The sequence below is a fragment of the Camelina sativa genome, chromosome 19, assembly GCF_030686135.1.
Source record: "Camelina sativa cultivar CO46 ecotype springtype chromosome 19, ASM3068613v1".
NCBI lineage: Eukaryota > Viridiplantae > Streptophyta > Magnoliopsida > Brassicales > Brassicaceae > Camelina > Camelina sativa.
The window spans coordinates 201,949-216,868 of NC_141898.1; the positions used below are offsets into that span (position 1 = coordinate 201,949).

Here is a 14,920-nt window from a genome sequence, read left to right on the forward strand (position 1 = left end):
GGTTTTATAAAAGAAAATATTTCAATATGATATTGAGTCTTCTCTGGGCTTTAGCGTCCGAATTTTTGAGATTGTAATTGTGAAAATTTCATTTAATTAAGCTTTTTATATAAATTGTAGGGTTATTGACTTATTGTATTTGTCTAGCTTAATATAGAATCATATTAAAATGTTGTTGTTATAAACTCTTCTCCTCTAAATTGAGAAATCATGGGATTATTTTATTTTAATCTAATTGTGTAGTTAACAAAAAATAAGTTTAAGTGATTATCACAACGATTATACACGTTAATTTTTTTAAATAATTGTATAATATTAATTATTAGATATTCATTTAAAGCATTTGCGCTTACACTATCCAATCCATTTAACACATGCATGTTTTTTCTTTTCCTAGAATTCAAACTGGATAATAAATATATATATATATATATATATATATATATATATATATATTTATTATCCAGTTTGAATTCTAGGAAATGAAATAACGATAATACTAACACAAACTATTAAAAATTACAACTTTAACATTCCGTAGAATGAATTAGGCCATCTATAAATCATTCCACATTCTAAGAAGTTTTTGGATTTGTTATATATCTATGATATTTGTTCACTAAAATTTATTTTAGAAATATATTGAAGATATAAATTTCACCTGCTTGCCAAAATACATTTTTTCAAAATTTGAAATCTAAATATCTAATATTGTTGCATAGATGGTCCTCACTATTCCATATACACAATGTGGAAGTGGTGGGGATAAGGCAAAGTGATTATGTAACTATGATGCATAATCATTAAGGAGAATTTGGGTGGATGGTTCATTTTAAGAAGTTAACTAGGTGAGACAGTTTTTAGTTTATGAGAAATAGAGAACTAATTTTTGATATTTTAAAATGACGAAAATGTATTTGATGATAAATTTTATTGTTTCGATATACACAGGACAGACAGGTCTGTAATAATTTATATATCAGGGCTTTCCTATCACTAAACCCATAAAAATTGAGATCTTATATTAATTTTATTAATATTTTAATGAAATACGATTATCTCATTTAATTGAGCAATCACGTAATAACAGATCATAATATGTCTATTCTAAGACACAAGATTTCTCTCCTCACTTTTTTTTAAAAGACACTCATCGTTAAATGACCAATGAACTTGCTCTAAGGAAACAGTCTGTTTACTCTGTTACTAAATACTAACCCACGGTTCACCGTGAACTAAACATTTTATTTAAAGTAAATTAAAATATATTTTTTTGTTATTTTGTTATTCATAGTCTTTTGTAATTTGCAAGTTATATATGCATATTTAAAACTGTTTTTTAACTTTAAAATGAGTTCATTGTTTTAGTGTTGATTGTAATAATTTAAATTTCTAATAGCAATAATTTGTGTATATATACAACATGTAAATGAAAATTTACTTTGAAGTTAAATTTTATTTATTACTTTCAACATTACTCTTTATTTATTATTAAACGTAAATGGAAACTATATCCTTATATATTGGATAAATTTAAAAGAAATCCTACTAACTGAATTTGAAACAAATGATAAATAAAATCCATAATGCAAGCAAATGTGAGTAACATGTGAGTAACGTTTGAAAATTTGAATACAAATCGGATTATTGCTGCAGAGGTTGTTGCAAAAAAAAAATCTGTAGAAAATCTGATTATTTTTAGGGAATTTAGTCAAGACTACCATATTGAATTCAAAACTTTTCCATTCTACCACATTGTAAAACACCTTTCACGTTCTACCACAATGTGTAGTTGAAAAGTCAAAAATAACCTTTAGTTTATGAGCATGAATTTGGAAAAATATATATAAATAATATTGTTCTTTTATAGCAGACACATGATACAACATTTATTGTGGATAAAAAGAAGAACCAAAGTACAAAAAGACAAATAGCTAAATGATAAACTTCATGGACAACTTAAAAAAAAAAAAATTTTGTCTGTTAATACAACTTGGGAGAGCTCATATGATTTGTTTTATATGTAAGAGTATTAAAATTGTCCACTGAAAAACTCATTGTCCACCAAAAGTTTCATTGTTGTGCATTTCTATATTGGTGGACAAAATTTATTTTCTGCTGCAATTGTTTATATATATATGGTCTAAACTTGTCTACCACTAAAAAAATATTCATAGATTTCGGTAGGAGAAACATGTCTACTAAAATTTTAATGTTGTCTACTAAAAACTTCAACATTGTGTATTTTTAGACTGTGAACTAAATTTATTTTTTCTACAATTGTCTATATATAAAATTTAAACTTGTCCACTGTTATATATAAATTTCCTGAAAAAGATTAATGTAGTTGTAATAAAAAAAAGAAGGTAAAGAAGTAGAGAAAGAAAAGAAAAAGTGAAAAAACAAAAAGTGTTGAGAATAAAAAAAAAGGCAAAAGTGAGATGAAAGAGAAAGATAATGAATAAAATAATAAATATTTTTGTTTAGTTTTTGGCTAAAGGTATTATAGTTATTTTATTTAATAGTTATGATATTTTAGAAAAGAATTTTAAAATGTGGCAGTTTGGAAACTACAGTGATAACGATATGGTAAAATTGTTAGATTTCTCTTATGGTACTATATCAGAAAAAATCTTAGTTGTTGAACTGAATAGATATTTCTAAATATATTTTTCTACCAACAAATTTAATAAATTAATTTTTGTTTACTCTAATTAAATTGTTTTAATTATCCTTAATGATCATATCCTTTTTTATACTATTTTCAATGGTATTCTATTATAATTTTTTACACTTTTAATGTTTACTTTTTTATAAATGTACTTCTCGGTTAATATAGCAGCTGGATGGTACGAGCGATTCTATCATTTTATGGAGATGGGATAACGGATAATGATGATACGATAAATGATACGAGAGAGGGTTTAACGTAGTTACCTATAATGGGCCTGCTAGTGAAATCTGCTCATCGTATTACACATGTTTCTTTCGGGCTCGTACAACATGTTATCACTTGTTGGATCATATAATACATGCTTGCTTACACCTTGAGGCTTTACTCAACAAACACCATTGATCGATCTTAGTTCAATTGTTTTATGAGTTGTAAATATCCAAATTATGGATTGAGTTTGCAAAATATCCAAACTAACTTCAGTGTGAATTGAGTTTTCTTAATCAGTGTTTCAAAAAACTAATAATTTTTTCCTCATAACACTATTACAAAAAAAAATCTCATAACACTTAACATAATATCATATTTTAAAAACATGCATAAGAAGATCTCATAATTTGCTTAGCAAAAAACAAAAAAAGATCACATAATTTAGAAAAAACAGTGCACGATTTTGCCAATTTTAGCTCCCTACAAATGGTTATTTTATCTAATAAGCCCTTATTTTATCCTATTTTATTGTGATCGGTTTCCATACCTATAGTTTTGAGTAACAAAACTTATAAAGGTCATGTAAAACTTGATGTCAGGTACTATTAAAAAAAAGAATTTTGGAACTTTTAAGCGATTAAAAAGAGAAATTAATTTTTGAAAATGTATGGAGAGTATGGAAAAATTGTCTATTGTATACAACTAGGCTTTAATAAAATATGTTGGTTAAGGATGAATATACAAGAGGTAAAAAATTTCAAGTAAGATTAACATCGTTTAGTAAGATTTTATGCTATAATTTTTGTATGAAGCGGTCAGTTGTCTCGCCCATCTCATAACATTATATTTCATGTAATTCGCCATCCACTGGAAACAACATAAGGGGAAATACATCATCCAACTCGGACAGTCGGATGACCATAGTATTAAGCTATATATATATTGCATAGTTGATAAATGAACTAAGTTTTCTTTTATTTAGTTTGTTTCACAATACTAAGCTGTATATAAAGGAACATTGTACATTCTGATTCATTAATGAAAATATTCTTTACAAGTTAATACATAGTTATAGTCAGGTCAAGTTGTACTAGTCGAACTATAGAAAATCGAGACCTTAAGATGCTTTCAACTATATATATTGTGAGGCGTCGTGGTAGCATTGGTGTAACCATATAGCTCATGCAATGTATCACGACAATCTTTAATTACGAAATTGTATTTTAATGTTTTATTTATCCCATGCCGAAGCGTTCCATGCATGGATCCTGAAGTCTTGAGTTAAAATGCAATAGTTGCTTGTTGAGGTTGTCCGATGAGATATTACGATCTCTAGAGCTCTGTCACATTTTGGTCATTCCAGAAGTTGAGTTAACTCCAAAGATGATTCTTAATATATGTGTTGTCCATCAGTTTGGCGACCATAAAATAATCCCATCACTTACAAATTACAATGTCATCATTTTGTAATTAATTAAAACAAACAAACAAAACTTTATGGTCGTACTTGATATTAAATAGTCCGAAATGTTAAAATAAACGATATTATATACTAATCTTTTAAACATATCAAATCAATTCTAGATTAAGTGTCCCCCTAAGTTAAATAAGTGGAAGAATTCTGAAACTAATGATTATGCAAAAAGTGTGTTAATTTTTGATACAGTACTTAGCGTGAGGAATTGAGTTGTTTAATATTTTTTTTTAGTTTTTCCCCTGGTTCAGAAGGAGAAAATGTTAAATTACACATAAGAATTTTTTTTTATAACATGTATACTCAAGATGCACCCATTAATCTTCATACAAAAAAAAAAAAATCAAAAATAATGGTAAGGAATCCATATTCGTGTATATATTTTTATGTATAAATTAAAAATAATCGCGAGTTATTTATATTAGTGGTGTACGTATGTGTTTATTTATTAGAAATGGTTAGATTGATTTTAAAGTAAGGGAAGAAAAAGGAGATTGACGACTTCTAAGGCACCCTAACATTACCACAGGCCACAGCTGTCTCTCCACATATGTCATTTGCTTCCATATTTACTCTTTCTTCAATTCTATTTCATTTCCTCCCAAGTAAAATCATCTTTAGAGGTTGGTCCAAATTGGTGTGTACCTTTAGCACGAATCTACAATTTTGTAGTTTACATTGGCCCACGCACTTCTTTTTGGGGGACCAATGGTCATATTAATTTATATAAAAACATTCGTTGCTCATTGGTTCATTGACCATTATTTTAAAATTTATCTCTTTAACTATCATTTAACCATTGCCGTCAAAAAGAAAAGAAAAAACTATCATTAAACCATTTTAGATCGTTTACATCATTACAAAAACAGAAAACAAAAAGAAGTTAATCAAATATGACAAATTTTGTTTTATTGACGACTCCACAATATCTTTGCATTCTAAAAATCAATAACAGACCATTTTATTTATACTACATTCATTGGTAAACAGTTTTAACACATGGTTACCATGCTAAAAATCTTCAATAATCTTACCACCATTAATTTATAATAACTAGCTAGCATTATAGAAATCAATAAAGACAAACTTGTTAATACAAGGAGTATTAAACCCCTTGTAGTTGTAGGTCAAAGGAACTTCCCCAAAAAGAAAAAAAGAAAGAAAATACAGTCGGTAGGTCATTAAACATGTATTAACATGAAAACTAATATAGTATTTTAAACACATATGAAAGTACGTACTCGTTAGTTTATAAATGTAGCAGGATATACAAATATATGCATGCTAGACAATTTGTTAATTCATTACAATATTGGACATACGAGTTGACATAATTAAACGATGAAGCATAACAATGAGATTATATAAAGGTGGTAATTAAATTCATTCATATATATATATACAGAAAGAAGAAGTGTGAAGAGAAAACATGATAGGTGAAATGGGATTGTTCTTGAGGCACAAGTGAGCTTCAAAAGAGAGATGTTTGACAAACACCTAATACCAAAGAGACCCCATCACAATAAAACATTAAGTCACAGTTTCATCATTCTTCCTTGATATTGCGTTATACTTCATCAAAACTCATGAATACTACTAGAAAAATCTAATAAACTACCACATTTAATCGAGATGGGATCCATGTGTCACGGTTAAAAGCATTTGAAAACTTATTTAATAGCAAATTTATAGAGTAAACAATAAAAGAAAAAAAGAAAAAGAAAAAAAAAAAAAAGAGAGAGAAAGATGGAGATGGTGGCTTGGGGCATACTTAAAAAGGAACATATAAAACACGTTGATGTGGCTGCCTGCATTACTTATTATCCAAGGTGGAGTACCGTCATTGGTTGGTTTCTTGAGTTGGGTCCTTAGGTTATTTATATAATTGTATCTATATCTCTCTATATATATAAAGATAGTGTACTTAATATTTCATTTTTTGCAAGAGCCTTAAAGGCACTGTATAAGAAATGGGGTGGCTCCATTCTTTCTTCTCTCCCTTGAAGAAACTATGGATTAGCGTCAATTCTGCTCAAAAGAAGAGTATGATCTCTCTCTTTCTCTCTTTCGTTTTTGGTTCTATGGATCGGATAGTACTCTTTCTGATGGCAAATTATGAAAATGAGTTTTGCTATATGCCTATATATTTTTCTGGTTTTGTATACATATGCATTTTCTTTGTGTTGATGTAAACAAATGTAAAATGTGCAGGAAGAGGGATATACATATTATACGAGGACGTAAAGTCATGTCCATACGAAGATGTGCATGTTTTATGGTCTATACTCGTGGAGTCTCATCCACACACTTTGCAACTCAATAAAAAACAATGAATGAATCCATTTCATTACTCTCTTTTTGGTTCGGAGGGTTCATATACATCGAATGTTCATGCTCATGGTCGAAAACGAAGAAGAAAGTTCTTAATTATCAGCATGATTTCTGTTGCAAAGGGTTCATATATCTGTTTTTTTCTCTCCTCACTTGTACATATAATATAAATACACAGAGACTCTCTTTCCCATTTGGTTCTTTTTACGTAATTACTCGCCATTTACAACTATATACACATATATGTAGATGTCTAACTTATATACGAATCTCCTCTTGAACGTCATATTCTTGATATCGGTATACAGCCTCAAAGATGGTTTTAGTTTAAATTTTATTTAAAATAAAATCAGTCACCACACAGTAGAAGATAAAATAATAATCAAATGAAAACATGGAGCTTATAATGATGAAAATAACCAAAAATAAATAAATTTAAGTGCTCATTGTATTCAATGTTCAAATCTTCACTCATATGTCACTAACTAAGATGAAAAACCGAGACTCTAATTTTATGCATAATGGGTGGAGCCCAAGACAAATGCCTTATTTGTACAAGGGTTGTCATGGCTCTGTCGGTATACATATAAAGATTGCATTATGCGGGAAAATAATTAGATATGAGCATGATTGTGTATATGGAAAAATGTGTGCCATAGTATCTAATTATCTATCGGTCATCTCTATGACATGTCTGCGTAACAAAAAAGCAAGTAAACATGTACCATATGTTTTTTTCTAATTGGTAGCTAGACATGATAAAAAAAGATAAAGTTTGATGGGAAAAGGAGAGCTAGTGAATAGAAGTTGGATTGTCGTGGAGACTGTTTGGCTTGTGTCGGTTGGGTTGACGTTAGTTGAAAAAGTTGCGGTTGATTTCATTTTGCGTTTCTTATTCGTTTAAGCCTGAATGTTGTTGAACTAAGCATTTATTTTATATAAATTATGTGGACAAAACTAAGAAGAATGTTATGATTTAAACATTGGATAATAACCAAATTTAAACTTGTTTTGGCATAATAATGCTACCACATTAAATGTTGAAGGTGGGGTTTTACACCAAAACATTCGTTCGAGTTTCTTAATTGTCAAATGTCAACAGTTATAGGGAATTTCTTAAGAGAGATAGAATTAAGTAGAAAAGGGATCATTATCTAAAGAGATGAAAATTTTAATATATGTAATTATGTGACAGTATCAACTAGATCTACGTGAGACTTGCTTTATGGGTACCATTAGCAAATATGTTTTGGCAAATTCATTATTCAAATTATATTTCCTAGGATGAGTTTGCTTCGGCATGATAGGTGAAGTTGATTAAACCTTCCTGTTTCCATGTTTTTTTAGTGATAAGAATTATATTAGGTTAGTGATATGAACATAGTGATTCTAAAATAAAAACGAACAAATAAAGACTAGACAATTTATAGAAAATGTCAAGTAGGAACCAAAGCGTCAACAAGTAAAAGAAGTTTTTTTTTTTTTTTTGAAAATATACATACTCATACCAATTGTATGGAGACAAAACCGGCACATCCTTAAACAAATGCTTCAAGGAGCGTAATCAACAGATTTAAAATAAGAACATCGATGGAAAAATATCTACGCCGTCGGTCCAAAGTTATAATAGTACATTGAGGTGCGTTGCCGACAACGAAGAAGAAAAAAATAAGGTAGTAGAACAGTAATGTTAATTCAAGATAGTCGCTAAAGAGATTGTAATTTGATTGCCTGGGAACACTAAAAAGATAGTCTCTTATTAACATTTATTTATTCCTAAATAAGTTACAATATTTTGAGAGTCATAAAGCTATTACGCAAAAGAATATACAAACAGTGAAATCGAGTCAATTCAATAAAATCACTCCCCACTGCACATGCAACTAGCTGATCGTCTTCGTTGATGTAGACCAAGATCTTTTGCTAAATCTTCAAGATGAGATAATATGAGTGCCTATACAAATTTAGATGAACACTCCATAAAATAGAATGAGGGGAGTTACATCAAAATCAAATTAATCTATATAACAATAATAATCTGATAAATGCATTTTATTGTTGTGTTTTTTTCCATTGAAATATTTCGTAAATTTTTTGTTTTATTTTTAAGAATCTGAAAATGTATTTTCAGTATATTTGGTTCACTTATAGTTATGTTTTTCACAAACAGGTTTGTTTATTTAACTGTTCATGTTTTTGAACTTTATATATTTATCCTTGTTAACCATCAAATTTTTGTTCTTTAACACATATTTTTTCATTTATGATGAATCTGAATAATTCAAATGTCGATATCAAGCGTTATTCCTATACACTCTAAATTATTTCTTACATACATAATTTTATGTTTCAAAATATTTCTCTAGATTTTAATATAATTAAATATTTTCGGAATGATTATAATAATAGAAAAATTTAATCGTCTTTAAATATGTATTCTACGTTTGCTTATATTTTATATAACCACCATAAAGTTGTGTTTTATATGATAACTTTTCATTTATACATTTTCTTTCATTCTCAAATAAATTTTAACATAGCATATGCTTTCACATATCTTTTATACTATATATAATAGTATTGATAACTAAATGTTGGATGAAAATATTTCATCGACTAATCAACGTGTGACAGTTGATAAACCATGTGACTAGTTGTCTAAAAGAGCTAAAAGGTTATTGATGATATTTAACCGGTTGTTAAGAGGACCGGTTCATTTGATGGAAAGTTCTAGACAACTTCCAAAGGATCATAAACAACCTGCAAAAAGGCCTACCGACATATACAAGAAGTCCAATCCTTTGCCTTGGAAGATAAACGACCGGAAACGTAGCATAAATAAAATAGGAAGTTATCAAAGGAAATCCCCAAATTCAGTCGGAGCTACATCGGCTCCAAATCCAGTCAATCCGTTGCCTGAATCCCCCAAAATTTCAGCCAACATCATCAATTCCTCCGATTCCTACCAAACAGGTAACCCGGTTACTGTTGAGGTAGCAATCGAAAACCCTAGATCTGAAAATTCTGGGGAAATAGTCGCTGCTACAAGTCCCAAAACCAATGTACCAGCATCCGTAGCAATTGAGACTCCCTCTCCTCAGGTAGAAGGTTTGGCTGCTGAGAGTCTCAAACCTACGCCTGTTCCGATTGGATCTGCTGCTGAATCCCGTAAGCCGTCTGAGGAATCCCCTTGGAAGGATCTGGTAAAGGGGTTCTCTGACCAGCTGGAAAAGAAGGGCACTCCCTACACCCTCGAGTCGGGTGAGATGTGTGTGACTATACCCAACTCAGTCATTGAAAAAAACAAGAAATCCTGGGATTCATTTATCCTCGGACAATTTTATGAGGAACCTCCTCATCGAGGAGCGGTCCATGCCATTGTGAACGGTATTTGGAGCAAGCAAAGGAGAGATATAACAGTGTCAAAAATGGAGGGACACTCTTTCCTCTTTCGGGTCCCCTGTCCCAATGTCAGGCGTCGCATTCTAAGTCAACCTCTCTGGCAGGTGGATGGGTAGACAATGTTTGTTGCTAAATGGTCACCGGACATAACACCCAAGAAGCCAGAATTAGCTAAGGTCCCAGTCTGGCTTGATTTCCACGGAGTGCCGTTGGAGTTTTTCAACAGAGAAGGGCTGCAGTATGTCGTGGGGCTTGTTGGACATCCGGTTTGCTTGCACCCACAAACAGAGAAACTGGTAAACATCGAAGTTGCCAAAGTCTACACCATCATTGACCCTCGTAAGTCGTTGCCTGAAGCAGTTAATGTGAGGTTTGAGTCTGGTTAGACTAGAAGAATCTCGGTGACTAGTCCCTGGCTACCTTCGCTTTGCAGTCACTGCAAGAAGGTTGGACACACCGTCAATCGTTGTACAAAAAATCTGCCGACCTGCAATCTCTGTGGTTCGGTTAAGCACACAGAGGGCTCTTGCCCGCGCTCAGGGCACAACAAGAAACATGGTAAGGCACCAGTTCAGTGTCAGCTGCCTATTGTGGAATTAGCACCTCGACCCAACCGTACTGCTTCCCCACAAAAAGAGGCAATCTGGCAACCAGTAAAGGCTCCCAAGCAATTGGTTCACGGTAAGCAGGCGAATGGAGAATCTAGTAATGCTCCTGCTCAAACCAACTTGGTGGGCTCTCAACCTTCCCCACCAAGGCGTAGGCAAATTCTGGATGAAGGGCAGCTATGTGTTGATCTCTCGGCAAACCTGTTTAACTCTCTGAGGCCCATTGCGGATAAAGGGGATAACCAGGTGGATGATTCTGAACCTGACAGCCTATCGGGGGATGAAATTAATCCAGATGCTGAGTCGGATCGTTTCTTGAGGGTGATATCGAAAAGAATGCAGAAGAAAAAGGATGGTCGAGCCAGGGCTGGAGGCCCTCAAATCCTCTAAGCCAATATCCCTTTAATAGATATTTTTTGTCGTAATGTAAGAGGATTTAATGATCCTGTAAAGCGGAGAAGTTTTAGGAATTGGATTAAGGTATATAAACCTTGTTTTGGTGGGATTATAGAAACCCGCGTCCATCCTGAGAAGGTGAGTCATATCCTTTCTCGTAGTCTTCCAGGGTGGTTTTTGGTAGATAATTATGAGTTCTCGCCTCTTGGGAAGATATGGGTAGTGTGGCACCCTTCTGTCAAAGTCACAATCTTATCCAAGTCCTTGCAGATGATCACCTGTCTGGTAAAGATCCCTTTTGTGTCGGAGGAAGTGGTGGTGTCTATAGTCTATGCTTCGTCAACATGCAGTGAGGAAAGGAAACTACTATGGGCTGAGATTCAACTTCTAGCAGGTTCTACTACAGTAATCAACAGGCCTTGGCTGGTAACAGGGGATTTTAACCAAATCTTATCTCCTGATGAGCACTCTGATCCTGGTGTACTCACAACTACAAGAGGTATGCGAGACTTCGCGCAATGTCTCTCTGATTCTCAGCTCTCTGATCTCCCATACTGCGGTAACACCTTTACCTTGTCCAACAAGCACTCTATTGACCCCTTATCAAAGAAGCTCGACCGGATATTAGTCAATGACAATTGGTTGAATGCTTTCCCAACTTCCCTGGGTGTGTTCGGTGATCCTGGTTTCTCGGACCATAGCCCGTCTTGCATTTTTGTGGACTCCGGTAAGCCAAAAATACATAAACCCTTCAAGTTCCTCACTCTACTGAATCACAATGCAGAGTTTGCCCCTCTCATCAAGCTTTGGTGGAATGCTCTTTCGTTTGACTGCTCAAGGATGCTATTGGTGTCGAAAAAACTCAAAGCCCTGAAACGGGTGATCTCAGATTTCAGCAAAGAAAACTATTCGGACATAGAAAAAAGAACCAAGGAAGCTTTTGAGTCTCTCCAACATTGCCAGCAAGCTCTATTAGCCTCACCATCAACTCAGCTGGCTCTGTTGGAAAAAGAAGCGCATAACGTGTGGTGCACCTTGGCTGCTGCGGAGGAGTCCTACCTTCGACAAAAGTCCAGAATATGCTGGTTAGAGGAAGGAGACAAGAACTCCAACTTCTTCCACCGAACTGTCTTGACCCGTCAATCAGTAAACCAAATCTTGTTCCTGCTGGACGACAATGGTCAGATTGTAGACTCCAAACACAGTATTCAGCAAATGGCGGTTAGTTTCTTCGAGTCTCTTATAGGGGATAAAGGTTCAGTGCAACCTCCTACTATTGAGGAGCTTGCAGTGATTGTGCCTCAACGTTGCTCCCAATCAGCATTACAGGTCCTCTCCTCACCCTTCACACCGGAAGAGATCAAGAAAGGTTTCCTTTCTCTCCCAAAGAACAAGGCACCGGGCCCGGATGGATATAGTGCAGAGTTCTTTACGGCTCACTGGGATACTGTCGGACCTGATATGGTCAGTGCTATAATGGAATTTTACAACTCTGGTCAGCTCCTCAAGCAATGGAATGCTACATTGCTGACCTTGGTTCCAAAAACGCCTAATGCTTCAAGAATGTCTGATTTCAGACCCATTGCCTGCTGTAACTCCATTTACAAGGTAATCTCGAAGCTCCTTGCTAACCGTCTCAAAACCGTTCTACCTGATCTTATAGCAAACACGCAATCAGCTTTCATCCCGGGAAGGTTGTTGGTTGAAAATGTGTTGTTAGCCACAGAGCTCGTGCAAGGGTACAACCAGAAAAATATCTCTGCAAGAGGCATGTTGAAGGTGGATTTGAAAAAAGCTTTTGACTCAGTAGACTGGCAGTTCATCATCAATGTATTAAGGACCATGGGCTTCCCATATCACTTTGTCAAACTCATCACTGTTTGCATAACCTCCCCCACGTTTTCGGTCTGTGTGAATGGTGAGAGTTGTGGGTACTTCAAAGGAGCCAAGTGCTTGAGGCAAGGAAACTCAATTTCCCCTTACCTGTTTACGATTGCAATGGAAGTCTTCACGCAAATGTTGATCACCAAATTCAGGTCCAACCACGTCGGATACCACCCTCAAGCGTCGAACCCCCGTGTGCCCCTGTTAGCATTCGCTGACGATATAATGGTCTTCTTTGATGGCCAAAAGGGTTCTCTGGAAAACATTTCATCAGTCCTGCAGCATTTCTCGGTTCTGTCTGGTTTATCAATGAACAAAGACAAGACATAACTCTTCTTGGCAGGAGTGAACCAGGATGAAACCTTACAGTTTAATTCGCTTGGTTTCACCCTTGGTTCACTTCCTATCCGCTACCTTGGGTTGCCCCTGATGCATCGGAAACTACGGATCTCAGATTACAGACCTTTGTTGGACAAAATAACAGGCAAATTCTCTACTTGGTCTGCGAGGGCCCTGTCGTATGCAGGCAGAAAAGAGCTGATCTCATCTGTTATATATGGAGTCATTAATTTTTGGGCCTCAGCCTTCATTCTCCCAAAAGGATGTGTGAAAAGTATTGAGAGCCTTTGTGCTAGGTTTCTGTGGAGTGGTGATATCACTAAGCAGTCAAACGCTAAAGTCGCATGGTCATCTCTCTGCCTACCTAAGGAAGAAGGTGGTCTAGGCTTTCGGTGCATAGCTCAGTGGAACAAGACTCTTTGTCTTAAGCTTATTTGGAGATTGTTAACTGCTAGAGACTCCCTTTGGGCAAAGTGGCTGCAAAACAACAAGATCAAAGACGATGTGTTCTGGCAAATTGATGCAGAGAAGCAAACCTCCTGGACTTGGCGAGCAATCCTCCGACTGCGCCCTCTGGCTCTTCACTTTTTCGTTGCAATGTGGGTAATGGAAGGATAGCACGTTTCTGGTTTGATTGGTGGACTCCGCTAGGTCCCTTGCTGGACTACATGGGGCCAACGGGGCCTTCCCAATCAGGGGTTCCGCTAAACCAGACTGTGGCCCAAGCATGCTCTCATATTGGGTGGAAAATAAGATCAGCAAGATCAATTCAAGCGGAAGCTCTCCAAACTCACCTCACAACAGTTCCCTTGCCAACGTTATGCTCAGAGCCAGACTATTTCACTTGGAAAATTGAAGACTCGGAGCTGGAACAATTCAACATTTTGAAAACTTGGGAAATCATTCGCCCACGTCAACCTCCTCAGTCTTGGACCAGTCAAGTTTGGTTCAAAGGGGCTATTCCAAGACATGCATTCATGATGTGGCTTTTGCACCTCGACATATTGCCAACTCGCACAAGATTGGTAAGCTGGGTATGCAAATTGCTTCATCCTGTTGTATCTGTGGTAGGGATCCAGAAGACAGAGAGCATTTATTCCTCCGTTTTGATCTTAGTGAGGATCTGTGGACAGAGGTAACGCGGCGGCTAGGATATCGCCCATTTGTATTCCATACCTGGAACGCATTCTCAGCGTGGCTAGATGTCAAGGACTCCACATCCTCCTTAACTCTGCGGCGGATAGTGGCACAGGCAACCCTCTATGCTATCTGGACTGAGAGGAACGCAAGGCTTCATAACAATCAGTCAACCACATCGCACGTTCTTTTCAAGACCCTCGACAGGCAAATCCGAGATGCCATCATCGCAAAGCATCATCGTAAGGACTTTAAGGATTCACTTCAAGAATGGCTAACTTTTGTGTAATCCTCCCTTAATTGTAAAGGGTTGTATCAAATCCCCTATGTTTTTTTTTTTTTTTTTGGGCAGGGGTTATCTAATGTTTCCAAGCTATTGTAAAATTTTACAATTGAGTTTCAGTAATGAAAATTCACAATTTTACAAAAAAAAAAAAGGAAAGGAAGAAAGCGGTTCCTACAAGG

General features: G+C 34.9%; 2 protein-coding genes across 2 annotated transcripts; both read left to right on the forward strand.

Annotated features, from left to right (window-relative positions):
• Positions 1-10,210: 10,210 nt before the first annotated feature.
• LOC147920003 (uncharacterized) lies at positions 10,211-13,936 on the forward strand. Its single transcript, XM_087503086.1, has 4 exons — positions 10,211-10,461; positions 10,525-11,072; positions 11,211-13,229; positions 13,323-13,936. Exons 1-4 carry the CDS (start codon positions 10,211-10,213, stop codon positions 13,934-13,936), a joined length of 3,432 nt encoding a protein of 1,143 aa, XP_087359212.1.
• A 50-nt stretch (positions 13,937-13,986) lies between these two features.
• On the forward strand, positions 13,987-14,744 carry LOC147920004 (uncharacterized). The gene is made up of 2 exons (XM_087503088.1): positions 13,987-14,300; positions 14,390-14,744. The coding sequence occupies exons 1-2, from the start codon at positions 13,987-13,989 to the stop codon at positions 14,742-14,744; spliced, it is 669 nt and encodes a 222-aa protein (XP_087359214.1).
• Positions 14,745-14,920: the final 176 nt, after the last annotated feature.

Excerpts from the sequence above, each read along its gene's own strand:
- LOC147920003 (XM_087503086.1), top strand. The coding sequence starts at position 10,211 with ATGTTTGTTGCTAAATGGTCACCGGACATAACACCCAAGAAGCCAGAA. Across the intron at positions 10,462-10,524 it reads CCTGAAGCAGTTAATGTGAG|TCACTGCAAGAAGGTTGGAC; the intron begins GTTTGAGTCTGG and ends TTCGCTTTGCAG. Across the intron at positions 11,073-11,210 it reads TGGTCGAGCCAGGGCTGGAG|AAACCCGCGTCCATCCTGAG; the intron begins GCCCTCAAATCC and ends GTGGGATTATAG.
- LOC147920004 (XM_087503088.1), top strand. The coding sequence starts at position 13,987 with ATGGGGCCAACGGGGCCTTCCCAATCAGGGGTTCCGCTAAACCAGACT. Across the intron at positions 14,301-14,389 it reads CCAAGACATGCATTCATGAT|GGATCCAGAAGACAGAGAGC; the intron begins GTGGCTTTTGCA and ends TATCTGTGGTAG.